This window comes from Atractosteus spatula, chromosome 13 (assembly GCF_055471065.1).
Source record: "Atractosteus spatula isolate fAtrSpa1 chromosome 13, fAtrSpa1.hap1, whole genome shotgun sequence".
Lineage (NCBI taxonomy): Eukaryota > Metazoa > Chordata > Actinopteri > Semionotiformes > Lepisosteidae > Atractosteus > Atractosteus spatula.
Window position 1 is genome coordinate 35,222,688 of NC_142718.1, and position 21,063 is coordinate 35,243,750.

Here is a 21,063-nt window from a genome sequence, read left to right on the forward strand (position 1 = left end):
TGGAGTTCATGGGCTGTACAGACAGGACTTTAGGGAAGGGGGAGGGGACTGGGGGCATTTTCATTTTAGTTCTGGGTCAGCAAAAAGCTACATGAAGAGGGGAAACAGAGAGAGGAAAAGAGAGAAAGAAACAGGGACACAGAGGTGGCAAAATGAGGATAAGGGCCAGAACCTTCAAGGAGAGATGAACCTGAATTAGGTTCATGCATGTTTATGCTACTGAGGAGTTTGAAAACTCTTGCCATTTTTTCTGTTCAATTTAATTCAGTGACTGAGTCTTTTAATTTGAAGGAGTATTACTTAAGCTAAGTTTATCTATGATTCAACTAATGACATATTCTGTTGGGAGATGTAATCTCTCGCAAAGCACTGTGATACTCGCGCATGGTTTTGAAGTGGCTGTGTGTTCTCAGACTTGTCGTCAGACAAGGATTGTTATTGTTGCAGTCTAGACATGAACTGTGGAGCTTATGAAGAAAGCAGCCCTGAGCCCTTCTAGATGATAGAAACTTGATTAATAACTCCAGTTTTGCGGAGAGAATTGCCAGGTTTGGAGCTTCATACTCGGGGCTCTGTATTTTTATATCGATTAATTCCCTTTGGGCAGAGTCTGATCATAAAAACATATAAAGGAAAGCTACAAACAAGAAGAGATGTTTGACCCACCTTTTTCATCATTTTAAAATTATTCTAGTGAGCCACTCTGAACCTGTCTAAGAATTTTTCCTCCCCCCTGCTAATGTAACATTGAAGTCTTGTGTTCAGTGTGCTTGGGGCAGTGACAGCATTAGACCAACAGCCTTTCAGCCTTTTCCTCGCTTCTTAAAATCAATGATCTGGGGTTTAGGAACAGCCATCTGACCATAGATTCTCTGTCTGCATGAAACCTGATGCTCTTGAATCTTTGACAGCCTCAGAATCTCGCACTGTGCAGCTCATCATAGCAGAATTGGTGTCAATAACATAATTGATTAGAAAACAGTCAAAGGTTTTTAATGAAGAGTCGGTGAAGGCCTGTAATGTCATTGGCTCATGCTAGGACAGTAGCCTATATCCCAGCTGAGTACTGACGTCAGACAATGCATCTTTTTGAAGCACGATATCTGGCAGGCGGGCCAGATATCTGTGAAAAGGGAGCTATTGACAAAAACGAAGTCAGTAATGAGTATCGGCAGGGGAATGATGAAGATGTCTGGACCATGACTCAAACTTGCAATTGATTCAGGGATCAGAATTTTTCTCTATAGCACCTCAAGTGGGTTGGAAGACTAGAGAGGGGAGCTGCTTTATTGTGCTTAGGTTAAGATAAAAATAAGAAATTACAAAAACATGGCTTATTTATAAGCAAAACAGAAACAAATCACACAGTTAAATGATAAAACCAAGAGTAAAATAATATTAGACATTAAACGTTATAGTAAAAAGGCAGGCCTTTAACTGAGTATCTATTAAGGCAAGTCTCTACTGACCATTGTGTGGAGTCTGGTCTTAGCAGATCCCAGATTAAGCATGGTACAATGCTCACACTTTAGATCTTTAAGATAAACTGGTGTTAGGACATTCCATTCAGTGTCTTAATGTATAAGCCTACTAAATTCACAGCTATTTTTGTAAATGTCTCATATTTTAATCAACAATTTCATTATGATTCGCAAAAATCATGGGTGTTTAAAAAGGGCTCAAGAGTTTACAAATGCATTTTTTAAGTAGTAGTTTCAAAGGCCATTGAAATATTGCCATTAATTTGGAGCATAATTTCCTAACTGTTAGATGTTAACAGATCATTGTCCCTTTTTTTCCTTTGACATGAAGCAAGTATTTTTGTCATTTTCTCTGTTCAGTGAACTTCTCTGCTTGTACTGTGCTGTGCGTAGACGCAGACACCACTCCCTCTGCATTAGCAGAGACCAATGTAATTGTTAGCCAGTGTTAACATCCTGAATCATGGTTTTAAACAGGTGTAAACATCTTAGGTCATAAGGCAGAGCATGTTAATTAGGTTTTAATAAATAAATAAGAGAGTATTTCATGGAGACAAAAGTGATGGAGATTAAATTTCATAGTTTTTTACATGCCACATACAGTACTTTACAGCCATGGATTTACTTAAAATCAAACAGGAAAATCCATCCAGAAGTCCAATTTGATTAAATAAAGGCATGTATGAAATTTTCAGCATCAGATAAAGCAAGGACCTTAACTGGCAATATTGCACAGAAGAAAAAGACACCTTAGTGAAATTTCCAAGATGGGTTTTTAAGTTCAAAACAGGGCCAAAAATAACACCAAAGCTTATAACTCAAGTGTTAAATTTCAGCCACATCAATGAGAACAGTTAACTCGCCAAATGTGTGTAGCTGTTGACGAGAGTCAGCTTTATTGCTGTTTAGCTTAAAGTTTGGCTACATCCATATCCTAACATCAGACAGGCAGCTGTAAAGTGCAGAACCTGCAGCACTGGGACCAGCTTTAGTTTGCAAGTAAAGCCAAGTGTCATTGGGATAACAAAAGTGCACAGAAGTTTACTTCTTAAAGTGTAGAAATTCAGATCCTTCTGGGCATTGGCGTCATGGATGCATCACAGGAAGCCAATGTGTGCAACACACATGTTCCCCTGTTCATTCTTTTTCTGTCCCAATGGTGACACTTCATGATGTAAAAAAGACAAGAGCAGCCCTTGGCTTTTTAAATTCAGCTAATTACATAAGATTTGCTGCTATTCTACTTATATCTAATTACTGAAAACATTAAGAAATTAATTTTCAACTTCCCTTCTTCCACACTCCTTTTAACACTGAGTTGAGAATACATTTATTTTACTTTATTTCAGTAAATCAGGGGCATATCGCGACAAATTTGTTTTGGAAAAGTGTATTTTATGTACACATGGTTTGTGCACAAGTTGTACACATGGTTGTGGACAAACATACATTGAAGGTACTAAAATAGCAATGACTGGCAAAGCTAGATTCTCTCTCATGGTGTCACTGCATGAACTCTTGAGAATTGGGGGAGACTCCGAGCAGCAGCACAGAGAGACAGACAGACCGACCAAAAAAAAAAATGTTTAATTCCCTTTCTTCTGTCTGTCCTAATTGACTGACAGACATAGCCTTTAAAGGAACAGAGCACCCAGGCAGAGAACCAGGTAGATGAATTTGGTTGTCAGGCTCTGACAGGTCTAAACTACTTCCCCACCCCTGTCACCCGGCTCCTCTCGGCTTCTTCTGTAGGAGAATCCTGGCAGAGCAGAGCCGAGAAAGAGGAGGCAAGAGGAGGGGAGGGTTAAGGGTTGACATTATGGTAAAGCTGCCACTACTGACTGTCAAATTTGTTCATCGCCCAGCATTGTATGTTACCTTTCTTGACGGGATGCTTTCTTAAAATGAATAAGGAACATCAATCTCCAGGTACCCAAAGCTACACTAGACTGCTTCGTTGGAGCCTGTGATAGTTACTCCATTGGTCTCTGGCTGTGATGATGAGCATAGGGAGCACAGAGCCCTCACACAGCATCACTGGGACTGGCTGAGTAGAATTTCAAAGTTTGCTTTCACCATAAGCGGGGGCTGTTTTCTGAGCCTTCAGTGGTCTGGGTATGCTGGTGTTTCTAAAATCAGAACATCTTTAACAGAACGGCTGAAAGCCAAGACATTTGCATGTTACTTTTTTTCATGTTTTGTAGATAGGGTCAGAATTGTGTTGTTTTTTTGTAATGCAAAAGGCTAATTAGTTTTGACAAGAGTTTAGGAGTGCAGTTTAAAAGACACCAAGGCTGAGTGAAGTGCAGGAGCAACAAGGTGGAGCTCCGAATCTGTTCAGGGGAAGAAATGTATTCATGGCTCACAGCACACTAAATTAAAGTGTTTAAAATCATGACAGGGATTAATAAAACACCCACACAAATCTTACCCACAATAGCCATAGAAACAATAGGCATACAAGAAAAGGAGTCAGATTTCGGCAGATATGTAACTAAAGAGCCTTTTCTGGTCTTGTATTATTGTAAAGCATTGATTTGATGTGTCATGAATGGTACAATATAAAAGATTTTGGAAAAATTAAGGCATAGCAAGGGTTGCTTAGCTCCATCAGTTGAAACTCCTGCCCTCACATAGCAAATCTTTCAACAGTGCAGGATCTTGGATGCAATTCGGATACATCGGCATCCACAGCCAGAGCAAAACCTCAATAGTCATGATATGAGACCGGCTTACCGGACATTTTCTCCTCTCCTTATTTCAGACAAACACGGACATTGACTGAAAATGATGAATAAACTGTTCTCCAAAGCCGTGATTGTAAACAGGCACTCCAACGTCTGCATATTCTTTTTTGCCCCTGATTAAGTAAAATTCAAGTGAATGAAAATGAACCAAAGAACATGCTAATTGCACTTGTCAATCCAATCTAGCTCTATTTTAACAATGAGGACTCTCAATCAAGACTCATTAATATTAAAAGGAAAAGGAAAGGTTTTTCTAGGCTTATCTGAATATGCATGCAGTTCATTGCCAGAAATGACGTTCTTATGTAAGCAATAAGTCCAATAGTTCATGGGAGTTTATATAACATTTTGCATTTAAATGCTACCACTGTATGTATCTTACAATACAGGTACTGTATAGCCTGATTTTCCCCGTGGGCAGGCTGCATTCAGAACTGCTCATTCATTTTCCATTGAGTGGGGCATCTACAGATTATCCACAAAGGAAAGCAGGGTCCAAAAGACAATTAAGTGCACCTATTGCTCATGTGTCTCTGCCTTACTATTGCCACCACAACTCCTCTCCTATTAAACTGTGGCACTGTCCCACACAGGACAGGATGGAATACACTTCATTTTCCAGGCTTATTAACCCCAGTCCTTACAAACACCCATTATTGTGCTCCATTGTTCTCCAAACAATGAAGAGTGTTCACTGTTGTCTTAAGACAGTCATTCTAACCTAGAAGTCTGAAAGTGTTAATTAGAGGCACCATAGTAATTTATTTCCTTCATGCTTTGCATGAATAAAGGATTCCGTGCTTTGGTTTCACAACTGTGCTCATTTGTGGATTGCATGTTCCATTGCTACACATTCTTCCAGATGGCTTCATGTGTAAGGGAAAAGAAGTTCCCTTGAAGTGCTCTCGTACAGTAGGTGGGGCCATCTCTCTCCTCTGCCCACAGTGTAGGGGAGGTCAGGTCAAGGCAGGGCTACATTTCCTAAGAGCTCCTTCTGCAGCCCTCCCTGTGCCGGGGTCTAATCATAGGCTTTAATGATTTCTCTGCTTCTGTTCTTTTCCACAGCAGTGCCAAAGGGCCATCACTGCCTGCTGTTTTGTTAATTGAACCTTTAGACCTTGCCAGATGAGTGTTCTGGTTTGGTATACTCATAAACTTAAACATATTTACCAAAAAAACTTTGTGAAGCATTTTTCCCCACAATTCTTCTGCATGACAGAAATGATTTACAGAGATGGCTGTTGATCTGGTAAAAAAGACTGAAAGAAAATCACTTTGTGTTTTTTTTCAGAACACAAGAACATAAGAAAGGTTACAAACAAGAGGAGGCTGTTCTAGCCCATTTGGTAGCTTATAGGGTTTTGAAGAGGGTATGAGCTTCAACAACACTGCGGAATAGCTGGTAGCTTGTAGCTTGTTTCATGCTCCCTATTATCAGTTGTACTCTAAATGCATTTCCACATAGTTTGCACTTCTGACTCATGTTTTACTATTCACTCTGAAAAAGTCCAATGAGTTTCCTTTGCTTGAATACTTGTATCAGGTCCCCTTTTAATAATCTTCTCTGTTCAAATCTAATTCCCTCAGACAGATGTTCTTGTTTCCAGATACCTCTTATATTTTGAGATACATCAGCAATGAACAGATGGCCATACAATCCATGAAGCAGCACAAGGACAACCTGCATGTCTTATTTATTTAGTTGACTGGAAGCCTCTTGCTGGACACTAGTGTTCAATCCAAGCCAGCCTACAGTACATGTGGCTTCACACAGATGGATTTGCAGCCTGAATTCATGACTGTTCGGTTTAAAAAAAAGGAACAGTGAAAACCTTCTGGAAATAAGATCAAGACTAAATAGTAAACAAAAGAATATGAATTAACATTTGTTAGTTGTTAGCTGCTCAACAGCTCATCACCGTTAAAAAACAAACCGAGCTTTGGGGGTAAAAAAAGGAATGCTATCTCAACGTCATACCCACCAATATTACATTTCAATCCCCATGTTGGCTAATTGTTGAGCTAATGGTGTGACGCCTAATAGAAATGTTTATGGTTTCCGTTTGCAAACGATATTGTGGTAATTAGCAGCATATCAGCTCATTAAATACTAGAGGAGCAAACAGGAATGGTGATTAGCAAACGAGTGCCAACTGTCAGTTCAGAACAGTGCATGAATCAATGAGTCTGGATCTGCACATTTGAGCAAGCAGCAGGTATACGTATACACATCTTTCATTACTAAGGCCTAAACTGCCTTATTTGCAATAGTGCACCACTGAGGTTTAAGAAGTGTATTAGGTTTTTATTTGCTTTCTAGATGCTCTAATGGATAGTTTAATTTTGTCTCTATGAGACTTCATCAGGCTATAACAAAAGTAGTCAATAAAAGTCTAGACATAGCTACATACTATTAATACCGAAAGCTTATATTGAATAAAGAATAATTATGACAGCAAATCTGAGGCACTGGCAATTTTGTAAAGCACTTTACAATCTGAAAGAAGTCTCTATGAAAATGTGTATCAGCACATTGCACCAGCATTTTTTACACATATATAAAAGGAAATTAGGAATGCATATATCAATCAAACGTGGGATTTCATTCATCAGCCATTGATGCATTTTAGGAGGTGCTTATAAATCTTTCTGGAGGTTCAAGAAGCTATAATAAATCTCGGCTATCTTTGAAAATAAGGAGGGGGAAAAAACATAGGTTTCAATCATTTTAGGAGACAGTGGACCTGGGTGCTGGATAATTTTTTCAAGGTGACGTTCTACCCTCTGACAGTGAGGTCCACAGGTTCTGGCTTATTAATGTGCTTAAAAAAACAGACTTGCAATTTGTTCTACCTTATGGTGTTAGTGATTAATATTCTACTGTATATTTTGCTCTCCTTTTACCACATAAATCATGTATATTATTAAACACTTTGATCCTGCCCTCGTGATTTCACAGGTGAGGGATGGTGCTCTTCAAAGCAATGACTCAGGTCTTCGCCTGTGCCTCCAGCTGACAATTCCTCAATATTAACTATAGATATCTACAGTAGTATCAGCCCATTTCTATTCAGTTTAATATGCTGCTTATGACTATTAAATGAACAGTACATTTACACATGCATGTGACAATTCCTGGTAGTGCAGCTACCTTAGAGATTAACCATGCACTGCAAAACAATAAAAAGTCCATGTTTGAATGTATTTTGCTGTCCCAGAGTAAGTTGGCACAGTAGGGGTCTATTTGTAAATCCTTTATTGCATTTTTTTAACTGTTCAAGCTGCTTATTAGTGCAGTACATATGTTTTTGTGGCACAAGCTATCGTGACAGCTTGCACATATTTGTTTTATGTTCAATTATCAGTGATCTACGATTCTCTTTGAGTCCTGGTTCAAGCACCGCCTTTCCTGAGCCCCGAGACATTTTCACGGGTTCTGGTACATGTTGTGATTCTGGTGCTTCCTGTGAATTTTTCTTCCATGTCTTCAAAACATGTAAGACAACAGGAAGCAAGAGAGTGTTTGGTCTGTAGCACACAATCCAGTTACAGTAGATCACTTGCCTTGCTGCCTCTAGTCAGGACTTCCAATGGCTGAAGGAATGGAGCTGGCAGAGCACTGAATGCCACCAGCTTGTCACACAACTGTGACCCAGCACCAGAAATGCACTGACTTTGGTCTATTACACTTCTCTAGGATTTCATCATTGCTGGCTACTGTAAACCTTGAGGTATTGCGACGCACCAACAGTAATTAAAGAGTTTGAGCTGGGAGCTGCGTCAGCATGTGTAGGCTGCAAAGGAAGAATTCATTCCATGTTGAAAAGTAAAGAAAAGAAACACGTCCCATCTTCTTCAGGTGAGATGGAAAGAGGGAAAGTCGTAAATAAATATGGAATAGGAGAACAAAAGGCAGAGTAGGTAAGAAGGGGCAGGGAATATTGAGGAAATGGGCATAAAGCAGGTGAGAATGAGTGTCCAAACTCAGGGAGAACAGGAGGAGAGAATGAGAAAATCGAAATCTGCAAATAGAGAGAAATTAGAAGGAGGTGAATCTGTCATTGAGAGAAAGCAGAAGGTGTGATTAAAGTTTTAGGACAATTAAAGAGTGCTGAGCACTTTCTGTATCTCAAAATCGAGCTAGTATATACTGGAGCATCTTAAGCGTCCAAGTTGAGAGGAACTGCCTTTCATTTCTTCAGTTGTCACAACACCTCAAAGGTGAAATTTACACCAAAACAACAAATTAAAGACCTAAAGCCTCTTCTGAATAACACAGCGGTGGAGAAGCCGTCACCTGTTAAATGAAATAGTTTAACAATATACAGACACTGAGCGGAGTAACACCATGAATGGTTGTAAAAAAAAAGTCACTGCACTGTATTTGCTGAAACGGTTCCCTGACATAAATCCCTGACCTTTTCCGAAACACTAGATTATTATTTTTCCCCCTGAAATTCCATCTGCCAGTATTGTTGTGTAACGGAGACAGAGAGAGAGGTCAGATACAATTTATACTGACACTATCATCCTCTGCCATAATGTAGTCTATCTCTGCCACTGTACCAGCCACATTTGCAACGCCAGTATTAACAGCCTTTCCCTTTCCTTTTTTCAGTTTCCCTTTCACAGTCCCTTATCTTCCATCCACAGCCTCTGGCCGCTGTTGGAGCTCCTGGTGCACCATCATAACGTCATTAACTGTCTAATCCATCCCAGTCTGCTGTACAGGAACCACAGCAGGCTGACTAGATGACCTCCATCGCACTGAAATCTACCAAGTATAACTTTCAATTTTTAGCAGCCGGATGAACAATAGATCAGATGAGGTTGTATCTCCATATTACTTCTGGACTTCATTTAATCTGGTGAGGTGTAATAGAATTCTCTCACAACAAATGACAGAACTTTGCTTTCATGCTTTAGAACATGTCCCTCTGTATTCATTTTCTCCTTAATAATGCAGAACAGTTTTATGAATCCCAGGAACATAATTATGTAGGAGATTTCTTGGTTAATTACTCTAAATGGCACATTTAATAAATAAGAATCCATTTTTGCATTCTTCAGCACAGTGCTTCCAGGTAAACAGTGTTAAGTCTCAGAATAACACTGTGCGGTGCAGAGTAGGTCCAGAATCAGTGTGATTAGCTGTTACTGTGATGAAACTGCTCCAAGTTCTGAGAGATCTCCATTCATCTGCTCTGTCAACTGCCTAAAAAATCTGGCTGAAAGAAGGGCTGCTTGTGAGAACACTGTCTCCTTAATTAGACTGCATTACAAGGACTCAGTGAAAGAGAAAGAAACTAAACTAACTTTTGGTGTTATTCAACTCTATTGACAGCAAAGACGGGTATTTTTGGAATCATAACTACCTGGAGCATTTTTGATACATTTTACCACTAAGCATGTGAAATAATTAAATGCATTTGTATTAGGGTATGTAAAGGACAGGGCAGGGATCCAGAGATTTGTTATGAGCTGTTATGAGTTAGCAAAACAGTAAAAACCTCAGAAGTCCTTCTGCTGTGCAACTTTCTGAGTCAGCCTTTGAGAGCAGATGGGGAATCTGATGCCTCTGTTAACAAAGCCAGTACAGCAGAAGTGTATTGTTCTGCTCAGGAAATACTGAGTCCTACCCGTAAGAAGGAGAGGTCTCGGTTGCGGTCAATGCTGGTGATCTCCAGGTTTCCCATAACCACCTCGCAGTTCTCATAGTATTTGCGCAGAGTCCGGTACTGCTGCTCCAGGTCTGACAGCGTGCTCAGCTTGTTTTCTGTCCCAGCACATACTGCAAAGACAAAACACAGGAAACAGTTTTTATAATACCCTTCAAAAATAAATACCATCCCTAATAGGCTGCACACCTAACTGGCCTTTTCTGTGTAACCCCCCCCGCCAGCAAAGAAGCTCAAAATGAATGCTAGCATAAGTTTCTCTGACTCCACAAAATGGACAGCACATAAAAGGAACGGCCGCAATCAGAAAGTCACATTCCAGTTGACTGGAACAGGACCACTCCCTTCCTGCCCTCTCACCCCTGCCATTGGGAGCCAATTTATGGGCACGGTGACCACATGTGCAGGAGCAGTTGAGAGCACATACAGGATAAATCAGTCTGATTCATCATCATAAAATTCCGCTTTCTTTCATGCATATGCAAAACAAATGCCAATTAGAGAAAATACAGTAAGCCAAGTGTCTGTCATTCCGCTCTTCATTCAGAGATGATGCTCTCTGACACGCAGACCTGTCACTCTTTTCTGACTGCCCTCTTTATCTGTCACAGCTCCAGGACTATGAGCTCCTGATCCTGCCCCGGGCACATGAACAGACAAGCCCCTTAGTTCTGGCCTCCGCACCAGACTTGACAAGTAATTAAAACAAACCATTTCCACTCATCAAACACCTCCCCAACCCAGTCGCTCGCCATCTGCTCCATCAGCTGGTGCTGCCTACCAGGGCAGAGCCGCCCGCTCGAATTGGGAGCCAGCGTGCGAGTTTTGATCAGCGCAAAGTGATCGCGCCTTGTACACAAACACCGCGGCGAGGAGTGCCAGCTCCAAGGGGTGACTGATGAGCCATTAGGGAGAATGGAAGCTGCAGGCAAAGCGTCTTCTACTGCTGTATATACAGTGCATGCACTCCCTTCCACACACACACACACCCTCGAGCCAAAACCGCCAGTGACTTCATTGTGTCAGTTTCAGCGCTGCCACACAACATTACGCCACGCTATAGTGGCAATGCTGAGAGGAAAGCAAGCAGTGGAGCTGCAAAATGAAAAAAAGCCCAGATTTCCATTTAACAGTTGGAAAGATCAGTGTCTGAGCACATCAGGCAGGGGCAAACAGAGAACATCCACAAATCCTTTAACTCCACAGCACGACACTGCAAACCTTTGCCTTTTTAAGTTAAAAAACAAAAACAAAACAAAGCTTTGAAGTCTAATAAAAACAATAAAAAACAACATGCATGCAGACACCAATTTCCATTATCAATGGCACGGTTATAATTTCACAAATAAAGAGTACTTTTGCAAATCTTGATTAGCAAAGGTTCTATACTTTCTTGCCTAAATTTACATTTGGTAACGTACTGTAGGATAATCAGGGTGAGTAAACCTATTGGGAAATGTTAAAACATGGTTTTTATTTTTTCGAATTTTTGTTGTATATACTGAGGACGTTTTCAAACCAAATTAAGGAATCATTTGTTGTAATGCTAGAAAGAGTGAGAATCACAGTTCACAGTTCAACACACCCAGCTCTAATGGTGGGCCGAGGCCCGCAAATCACATTGCAGCAGGTATGAAGATGCACCTGCTTAGTGTTTACTGAGGTTTCTTTCCTTGAGAACCTGGGAGAGCAAGAATGAATGTAATTTGAATTGTTTTGCCTAACTCTAAAGCTAAGGTGATTGCTTGAAATTTCCCACTTTTAACATCCATGGCCAATAAAATCTTCCCCATCACTATATATATAAATAACAAGCACATGTTGTCTCATCAGATATTTTTAACACGAGCCAAAGATCTTTTCCTTCTTCCTCCATAACTTTTTCTTTCCATCTCAGAAAACCCAAAAGGCGACACAAGCTATAAAGACAAATGAGACCTTGTTCAAACAATTCCTGTGATCCATTATTAAATTACAAGAAGCAGAGAGCATACATACAAATCTAGAAAGTGCCGGGTATAATCAATGATAGATCTCTGCGTTCTCAATAACCGTTAGCATGCATTAGGAGTGTTGGATTTTATAAAGTGAAGCGCGTAGTAATAAGCATTTATTAGTCCCCTGGGGGCTGTTTGCTGAGATTATGGAAGAGTTGAGGTGGAAGCAGGTCTTGTGAGGTGGGAAGTTTATATTGCCACCTTTGACAAATCTTACATTAGAATTAGATGTCATGGGACTCTGGGAGAAACAGGATCCTTTAGAAAGATCAAACAAACAGCACCATCAAGGGGAAAGAAAATCTCCCTGGATATCCATTTATTTACGACACATTTCAAATTAAAGCATTCATCAGTGTAAGGAATAGCCAACTTTCTGGATGGCGTAAAACGTACTATGAATCACATCCTTGATACCTGTATTGCACACTGGAGAGTGCTGCTGGTGTATGGGCAATACAAATGAGCAAATAAGAGTGGTCGGGTGCAATTTTTAATGTTTGTTACTTTTATAACAACAGCGTAGGTGAAAATACCTGTATATACAGTTTTTTTTTTTTTTATTCTCAATCTCAGTATGTCAGGACATTCTATCTCACCCCATGCTGGAATGATAAATTCTATGCCATGTGGATTATTGCTAACACACTGTATTGAAGAAAACATCTGTTTACACTGGGAGAAATCCTCAGGAACATGGCTGCCAACAAGTACAATAGGAGAGCAATCTACTGTACAACAGTGTCATTTATAAATTGAAGCCTTATTCTTGACAGAACTCATTTGTTTCTGAGGGAATAGGACTGGCACTCTGATACAACAGATTTTTCTTCCTTACACATGTATTCTAGTATTGGGTAAGTTACACTAACCGGGCGGTACAAGTTCAGATGTTTATTTTCCTACAGTATGTAATAATTAAATTTAATAAAGTCTGACTGAATTACTCTCCTTAAGTTTCTAAATGATATTTTTGGTGTGATAGAAAATGGCAGAAAAGGCAACAAATTGCAACTAAGAAATTAATACTGTAGTCAATTGGAGGTTTAAATATACAGTATGATGGGGTCGTTGCTGTTTAGGTAAGAAATTGATTAATTAGTTACCCCGTGATATGATATTAATCATTGGACATTTCACACTTGATCTGGTTCCATTTCTTAGCAGGATTCTTATCTCAGTGCACAAGGACAGGGAATATCAGTACATTGTCAGAGGGAAAAAAAAAGAACTTCAACACCAGGCTTCATACAGTAACTAAACAGTGCTTTGTTCATTCCTGATGAATTCACCATTGTTCTGGTCAGAACTCTATGCAGCAATTCACTGTCCTTTTTTAATCCTAACACCTAGCACCAGTAGAAATACCTCAGAGGCTGGTATGTAAACCTCTAATAAGGTAGGTGGGCAGCTGCGTCAGCATGCATAGGCTGCAAAGGAACAAGTAATAGGTTTATTCCATGCTGAAAAAAAGAAGAAAGAGAACAACGTTTCGGCCTCACACCTGAAGAAGGCTCCACAGCCGAAACGTTGTGTTTTCTCTCTTCTTTTTTTCAGCACGGAATAAACCTATTACTTGTTCCTTTAATAAGTTAAGAGAGGGGGGCTCTTTGAATGAGAAGGGAGCCACGCAAGGTTGCAAGGAAGCTGACTGGCCGGAATTTAAAGACAACAGTTTATTGCTTATTTCTGCATTTGCCATACAAAACTTTTTTTTCCCCAGGAGGTCTAGGCTATATTACAGTTCAAAGAAAAAAATTATTGTGAGGGTCTCCGATTAGCATTGGTCAGCATACGATTCAGCCTGTTTGGGCCTCTTTGTGGTGCTCTTGCTCTAGTGTGGTGCCTGCAGGACAGAAGGGGCTAGTGCCGCTGTCTGCTAGTCGCAGGGTGAAGGGTTTGCTTCCTGTGCTACTGCGTTTGTAAAACACACATTGTCATCTGGAAACACAACCTGAGGATTACTTCACTACCCGAAGTGCACGTCAAGCAAAATATTATAATATTAATACGAAATTATATTTTAGAATATACCTTTCAGACAATAAAGAGTATTTTAAAGCTCTGTACAACACAAAGTCAGCGGGAAAAACCTTTTTAAGGTTTGGACACAAATAACATCTAAACAAAATAATGAGACACAATATAACAACATACAACAGTTAGTATACATCATCAAATCAGTAGAATTGCCAGTTTAAATCAGCTTTGAACAAGAGACTCAGAATTCTCGGTATTTCACACTCATGTTTCACAACAAGAGACAGCTCCGCTACCTACAATCCATATTCTTGTTGTGAGGACAGGTGAGAAACCCACATCAGAGATGTGGAAAGTGTGCTAGGGGGGTGATATTACCCTCATGGCCAAACGTCAAGAGCAGTAACTTGAAATCTATATGATATGCAATAGGAAAACAGCTCAGGAATGTCAATATATACTGTATGCTGGTCAGAACAAGGCCTAGGAAGTACTTCCATTGACTATATTCTAAACATACTGAGAAGATAAAAATTAATACAACTTTAAGATGGTTTAAGATTATCCTCAAATCCTCAAAAGCACTTTATTTTTTTTGAGAAATTGGATAAGCACAGATGAAACACACCACAAGTCACACATCTAAGGTCCACTGGACAAAGAGGCCATGATGGCCAAAACGTTCCAGAATAGCTTGAGCTCCTATTTAGAAAACTCTTACCATTTTGGGAAAAGGCCACCTAGCAGACACAGCTGAGATCAAACAGATGGAGCTGAAACTGACTTTCAGAGATGTGCCCAGGATCAATCTGGATAGTAACACCCCTTGCTCATGACTCCATAGCGATTTTCAAAGTAAGCGTACAGTATAGAAGGAATCGAAGTCGTGTGACTTGTATGTCCAATTGGATCTCTAAGCTAAACTCTACAGTGACAACTTCCAAGGTAGTTCAAAAGATTGCACACTGGCATGCTACAGAAATTATAGATCTTGAAACATTTTATCAAAAGTCCTGTTTTAATGACTGCACCTATTTAATGCACCTTCCGTGAAATCATTGTAGCATTATCACCTTGTAGTCTGATATTAAAAAAATGTCAGATCAGCAAGGCTAGGTCTGGCCAGTACTAGGTTGGGAAACCACTAAAATCAGGATGCTGCTTTGCGACCACATGTGGTGTTGTCTGAGTAGGTCCTTCAGATACAGTAGGTTCTTAAACCGAGGTCCTGACAACTTGCCCTTGGTCCCATGGTACTTTTCGAAAGAGTCGTCTGACTGCTAGTACCCTGGTTAAATTCCACTCTGGTATTATACAACCTTCCCTTCCTAAAGTTCCCCTTCAGTTCAAATGGTGTAGCGATCATTCACTACATCAGGTGGCTGGTTACACCTCTCCTATATGCAAAGCTACAAGGATTCCAAATCTGCAAGGGCTTTGACAAAAGTCAAGATAATTGACTTCTTCAGAATCAACAGTGAAACCTGAAGCAGGGGACACAAGGGGGAACTGTGGGAAATGCATTTAACACGGAGAGCAGAAGGCACTTTGTTACATAAGGGGGTTGTGAGAATCTCCCCATCTTGCTGTTGTAGCGGATTCGCCAGCTTCTCTCCACACATGGCTGGATGAGATCCCTGGATCAATTAGCTATTAGAAATCAAAGGAGCTACATGGGCTAAAAAAAGCTTCCTCTTGCTGGTAACCTTCCTTTTAGATGCAAGGAATTATTATGTCAGAAAGAACGCTAAATGAGCAATTGATTGAATGTTCTGAATTAAACAGCTATTTTATACTGCTATGTTTTTAATACAGTATGTGCAGTTATGAAAAGCTTAGAGAACTCAAACCAAGCCTGAATGAGTGTAGGAAAGGTGGGAACATAATTCTCTTGCTTGATTTGAATTCTGCTTCATTTCATATAAATCACTAGGAGAAAAAAAAACCATTATGCTTACATCATTGCACAGTCTTGCATTCATCATAGAGAGGTAAATATTTACTGCACAAGCAGGCTTAAACTATTTCATTATCAGAGAGACAATGATAGATGTCTATTTAGTACGGTCGAAAACAGTGTTGTTTAATACATTACAGTCTTCCATAGTTTTGTAAAACCTATTTCACACGGATATAGCCTAATCTGTTTTCCAGGAGATGTCTCAGATAGAGCGCAGGGGGATTATTTACTGTGACACTCTGTGGGGTTTAGCACAGCTTCTCTTCTAATCTAAGATAATAGCAATGGTGTTTGTTCTTCACAGCTGTAAAGTATGAGCCTGCACTTTTTTGCAATTTCACAGTTTTCTTCTTTTTTTCCCTGCTTGTACTTTTATTTTGCTTGCCATGTTTTTTTGTTGTTCTCGTTTTCATATTGGGCTCTTGGTATGACAGAACAGTGCTTAACAGTACTACCTGTGTAGATTGTACTGTATTTTGAAGTGTCTCCTAGCAGTAGGAGCGGTATTTTACAGTCCTCGTTCCAACTATTCTTAGGATACTTTTTTGCACATTTAAACCTATTATTCTGGTCTTTTATACAGTATTTTGAATTTGATATACTGTATATTAGTACATTTTCTCCATGTGGAGTGCCATTTTTCTTGCATGCAGTGTCTGCAGAAGGGGCAACTAGCCTTGGTCAGGTATGCTCAGGGTATCTGTGGGCGCTCTCCTGTAGGTCTCATTAAAGCAGCAGTGTCAGAGGAGCTGGGAGAAGCTGTTAAACTGGTCCTGTTAAACCAGTACAACTGGAAAAAAAAACCTGTAGATACACTGGCTCTCCAGGAACAGGACTGCCTACCACTGATAGAGATTAAATCAGTAATGTTCATTTTACAAATGAATGCTTTATTACTATTGAATTACGTAAGTGCCACATAACATTTTTTGACAACATTAGTCACTCCTGACTACAAAAATACAAAGCCCAAGGACAACACTGGTGAGCCCTGTTACATATTTAAGCCCAGTGTAAATGGCCTTGGATAAAAAAAGGCAGAAAATTAATAGTAATTATAATAGTAACAGTAATAATAGGTGTGGGGAGACATACTGCTAGGCAACTGCTTTTGCTGCACAGTACTTCAATGACACAGGGAAAAAAGGGTTTTAGTTTATTAGGAGGGCAAAGGAAAGCTCAGAGCTCCAAACTGTTTTGGAAAGCAGTCGAATCTTTTTGTCCCTCGGACATCACACATCCTCCCTCACAACAGCTCTCCCTTCCCTGTTTATCCAGCGCACCTTGCATCCACCTCATTCCCCATATGGTGCTGTATGAGACAAAGCTGTCTGCACTCATTAATATTCATTTCCAGTTTTGCCTCCCTCTGCTTCACTGACCCCTTCGCTGTACAAGGAGTGCGAGAGGCAAAGCTTCCCTCTCAGATAGCCAGCATCTTGCTCCTTAACGAGCAGCAGATTCAATTAACATGTTGAAACACGTTCCGCGCAGTGTGAAGAAGCCACAGGCATACTGTCCTACTGACTTCCTCCAGCACCCTCCAGACCAAACCTAAGCCTTGCCACTCCGCACCCAGCCAAGGAGGAAGTGATGTATTCTGCCTGCTCTCACCCACCCAGAACAGAAGTCTAGGCTTCTAGAAGGTTTATACTGTAGGGGCAACACAGGCGCTGCAAAATGAAAGGTATGGGGACATCGTGTATTTCTAAGCACAAGGTGGCTCCACACTTCTCCCTACACCAGCTGAAACTGCACCCAATGGGATGACTTTCCAACCCCCAAAAATAACATTTACCACCAGTCAGATGGGGACAGTTACTGTACACAAACCACAGCCTTCACATTTTTTGATAGGTAAACTTTCATAAGTTTTAAGGCAAAGAAAAAATACTTAACAGCATAAAATGAAACTTGCTTAATACTGTAAGTACTAAAAGCATGAGCACAGAGATTCACAACGTACACATTTTAGAAGTACAAAATGTCTATGTATTTGGAAACAGTATATACAGTATAGACTTGTACCTACTTTATGCTTCGAGATCCTAAAATAGCTCATTGCTTCAGCATTTAATTACCAATGTGAAGCTTCATTGTGTTCAACTTGAATCCATTTTAGCTTCCCTCTTAATATCGATTGGTTCTTCACAAAGGAGAAAATACAGTGGACAGTATGACAATGCAGACAGTGAATCCAGTTTGAGCTACAGGGATCAATGAGACTTTTCTTTGGGGGGGTCAGTTTTATAAACATTACAGATGTCGATACATCCCATGCAGGCAGGAAGAATGGTACAGCTCTGTAATTTACATTAAATATTGTACATATACATAGCTGAAGGGGCTACCACAATACACCACTAAACTGAAAGGGAGAAACTGGAGCTCTACAGGAGATTACTTTAGATGGGAATCTGTGACACTAAGTTATCTTGTTAGACCCTGCAAGAACACACCTTAAATAAATCCTCTGTTGATATATCCGAGTAGCCTACTTAGTTTGTTAATGAGATAACACTAATGGCAAAAGATTGGTGGGAGTCAGGGTTATCAAGGGGTAATAACAGATGTGAATCTCAAACCTGCTCTTTCAGATGAAAAGGGGAGATTATGTTTGGCATGGATAATGTTCAAGAGAGACTCACTTTAAACACCAGCCTCTGTGTTCTCCAAAAACAGTGCGTTCTCCATGGCTTTGCAGGTATACAGTATGTTGCAGAAGACAGAGAAGAGATCTGGAGCTCCAGTTCTTATCAGGGCTTCATGCAGTAGCTAGATAAGGTGTATTAACCATAAAATGGAGGTACACTCTCCCAGGGCCTGACTGCAGGACAGCTGTTGTATTAAAGAGCAGCGTGCTCAGGTTAATCTCTCTATCCACGGTTCAGCATTCAGCTATCAGATATGAAGGTGCAGTGTAGCGGAAGGGATTAGCAATGGGCAGCAAACTGATGCACTCTACGACTTTGAAGATTCCATGCCCCACTGAGAATAAACCCTTTCACAGAGAACCTGTTACAGTATAATTAGAAAAAAAAACAAATGCGATACCATAACTCACAACACACCTACAGCAGAACCATGTTATTAAAACCTACAAATATGAAACTGGCCAGGACACAGTGGGAATGGGGATATACTGTACAGTACAAGCTAGGATATCATTTATAATAATGCACAGGAACTCAATGCTTTTGTGTAAGAAACCTCTAGTCACAAGGATGCTATGCTAGGAGCTGGGATGCCCTAAATGTAGCCTTTTTGTTCTCATGCAGGGGTTTATTAGTGTCTTAAACTGCAAAGACACAAGCTCAGTGTACAGACTGCCTTGTGACCAAGATATGACCCTCCAGTGATACATACTGTGGCCAGGACTCCACAGGAGGTGGTACCAAATGCACAGGGAATGCATTTTTCATCCCAGTCCTTCTCTGCTTTCAATGATACTGAGAGGTTTCACTTATCAGGCACCTGCAAGCTTGGGGTGGTGTAAGTGAAAGGCACACTGCTCTTCCAATGGGTGTTAAAAGCACCAGTGCATTTAGCACTTACCCTAAGAGTTGTGGAAGTACAGAACAAGCTGCCCAGCCATGTAATTGAAGCTGATACCCTGGATTTTTTCAGGAACAACTAGATGGGATCCTTGGATCAATAAGTAACTAACTACCAAACAAAGGGATGGGTCTAATAGCCCCTTCTCCTATATAACCCATGTTAAACCTTCATTTTAAACCATTTTAAACCACTAACCCTAAACAATTTTCATACTGGGAGGGCACATAAGAAAAATGCAATAGTTGAATCCTAGTGTTAAAAAAAATCACAACCACTTCAGCATAAAATGGGTATTTCAAATACAGTATACATAAAAAAGAAAATGAATACATTTTACGTATCACTTAGCCTATGAATGGACAGATGGCAACTAGAAAAAAAATAAATCAAATGCCTAGCTTGCCCCCTGACACACACCAATTACAGCCTACTACAGAGTAAATGTGACTCAACAGCAGAATATTCTCAATATAAGGCAATTCCAGATTATACACTGTACAGAGAGCTGCATAATTGAGGGCACCTTATTGATACTAGAGGCGGAATTAGAATCAACACATTCCACATTCACCTGCTAATGTGTATGAATTGCACACATGCCCAGGCGTTTATATAACACACAACCTCTTGACCCTTTAACTGGCTCTGTAGCCGAGCCCAGGAGACGAAACCTGCACACAGCTGATTGAACAAAGGAGCACACCATCTGCAGTCCCCTACCGAGCACTGGCAAGGTCAGAACAGATGTGAAAGAAAAAGAAAAATCAATAGCAAACATGTAGGGTTTAGTATTAAGAGTTTAAGAGCTGTAAGGTAGTGTTCTTTCATAGACTGGGCAGAGAGAAAGAGAGGTTCACCTGTAAAAGGTCATGTCATACTTTATTGGAGCATGTGAAAACTATCTCCAAGTCAAACCATACACGGTATATCTCTCAAAGAGGACTGTTACCCTTTGGGCATTTGACTTCTAAAAGGGACACTGTGCAGTTAATTAGGAAAAGGTTTTTAATTCTGTTAGGTATTCTTTAGTCAGCTATATCTGGTTGTTCAAACGTCAGCTTGCACAATCATTAAAAGCACTGTTCTTCATTTCTTCTTCTGAATATTTAATTTTATGTTTCACAACTATGTCGCATTGAAGATATGACATATAAAGTCTCGTCAATGGTAAAGTGCAACTAACACTGATCCCATGGATAAATACCACTGGGCATTTAGTTTTTTTGGTAAAGGATGAACAATCTGTACAAAAGTAAATGTTTGCTTTTAAAGCAGAGCGTGCATACTCTTCTCTGTGCCCGGCATTGACCTTGCTACAGACCTAGCACATGTCTACATAAGCAGGTCGAGCCTGTTTTTTAAATCTCATCGTCTTTATTATTGTGCAAGCAGTACGAGTGTTGATTCATTACAGAATGCTAGTCTGCAGTTCATGTCCTTGAAGCACAATATGTTTAGTTTCAAAAGTACTTTATAAACAATTTGTACATTTGTTTTCGGCTCTTAAGAGGTCAAATGGAATTTGTTAATTGGTTTCAACCCAGTACCGATTTCCAAGTATCAGAGCAACCTGCATTCAAGTGTGTTGCCTGAAATATAACCATGTATGGGCACGTCTGATGCAGTGTAATTTCCACCTGGGTCAGTGCAGCATCAGTCGAT

The 21,063-nt window shown here is 40.1% G+C and overlaps 1 protein-coding gene across 1 annotated transcript in view; it reads right to left on the reverse strand.

Moving 5' to 3' along the window:
- LOC148822271 (receptor tyrosine-protein kinase erbB-4-like) overlaps positions 1-21,063 on the reverse strand; it is a 375,272-nt gene that overhangs the window by 182,395 nt on the left and 171,814 nt on the right. The window contains exon 2 of the mRNA XM_088930325.1: positions 9,868-10,019. Coding sequence (XP_088786451.1) covers positions 9,868-10,019 — 152 coding nt within the window. The remainder of the gene's footprint in view (positions 1-9,867; positions 10,020-21,063) is intronic.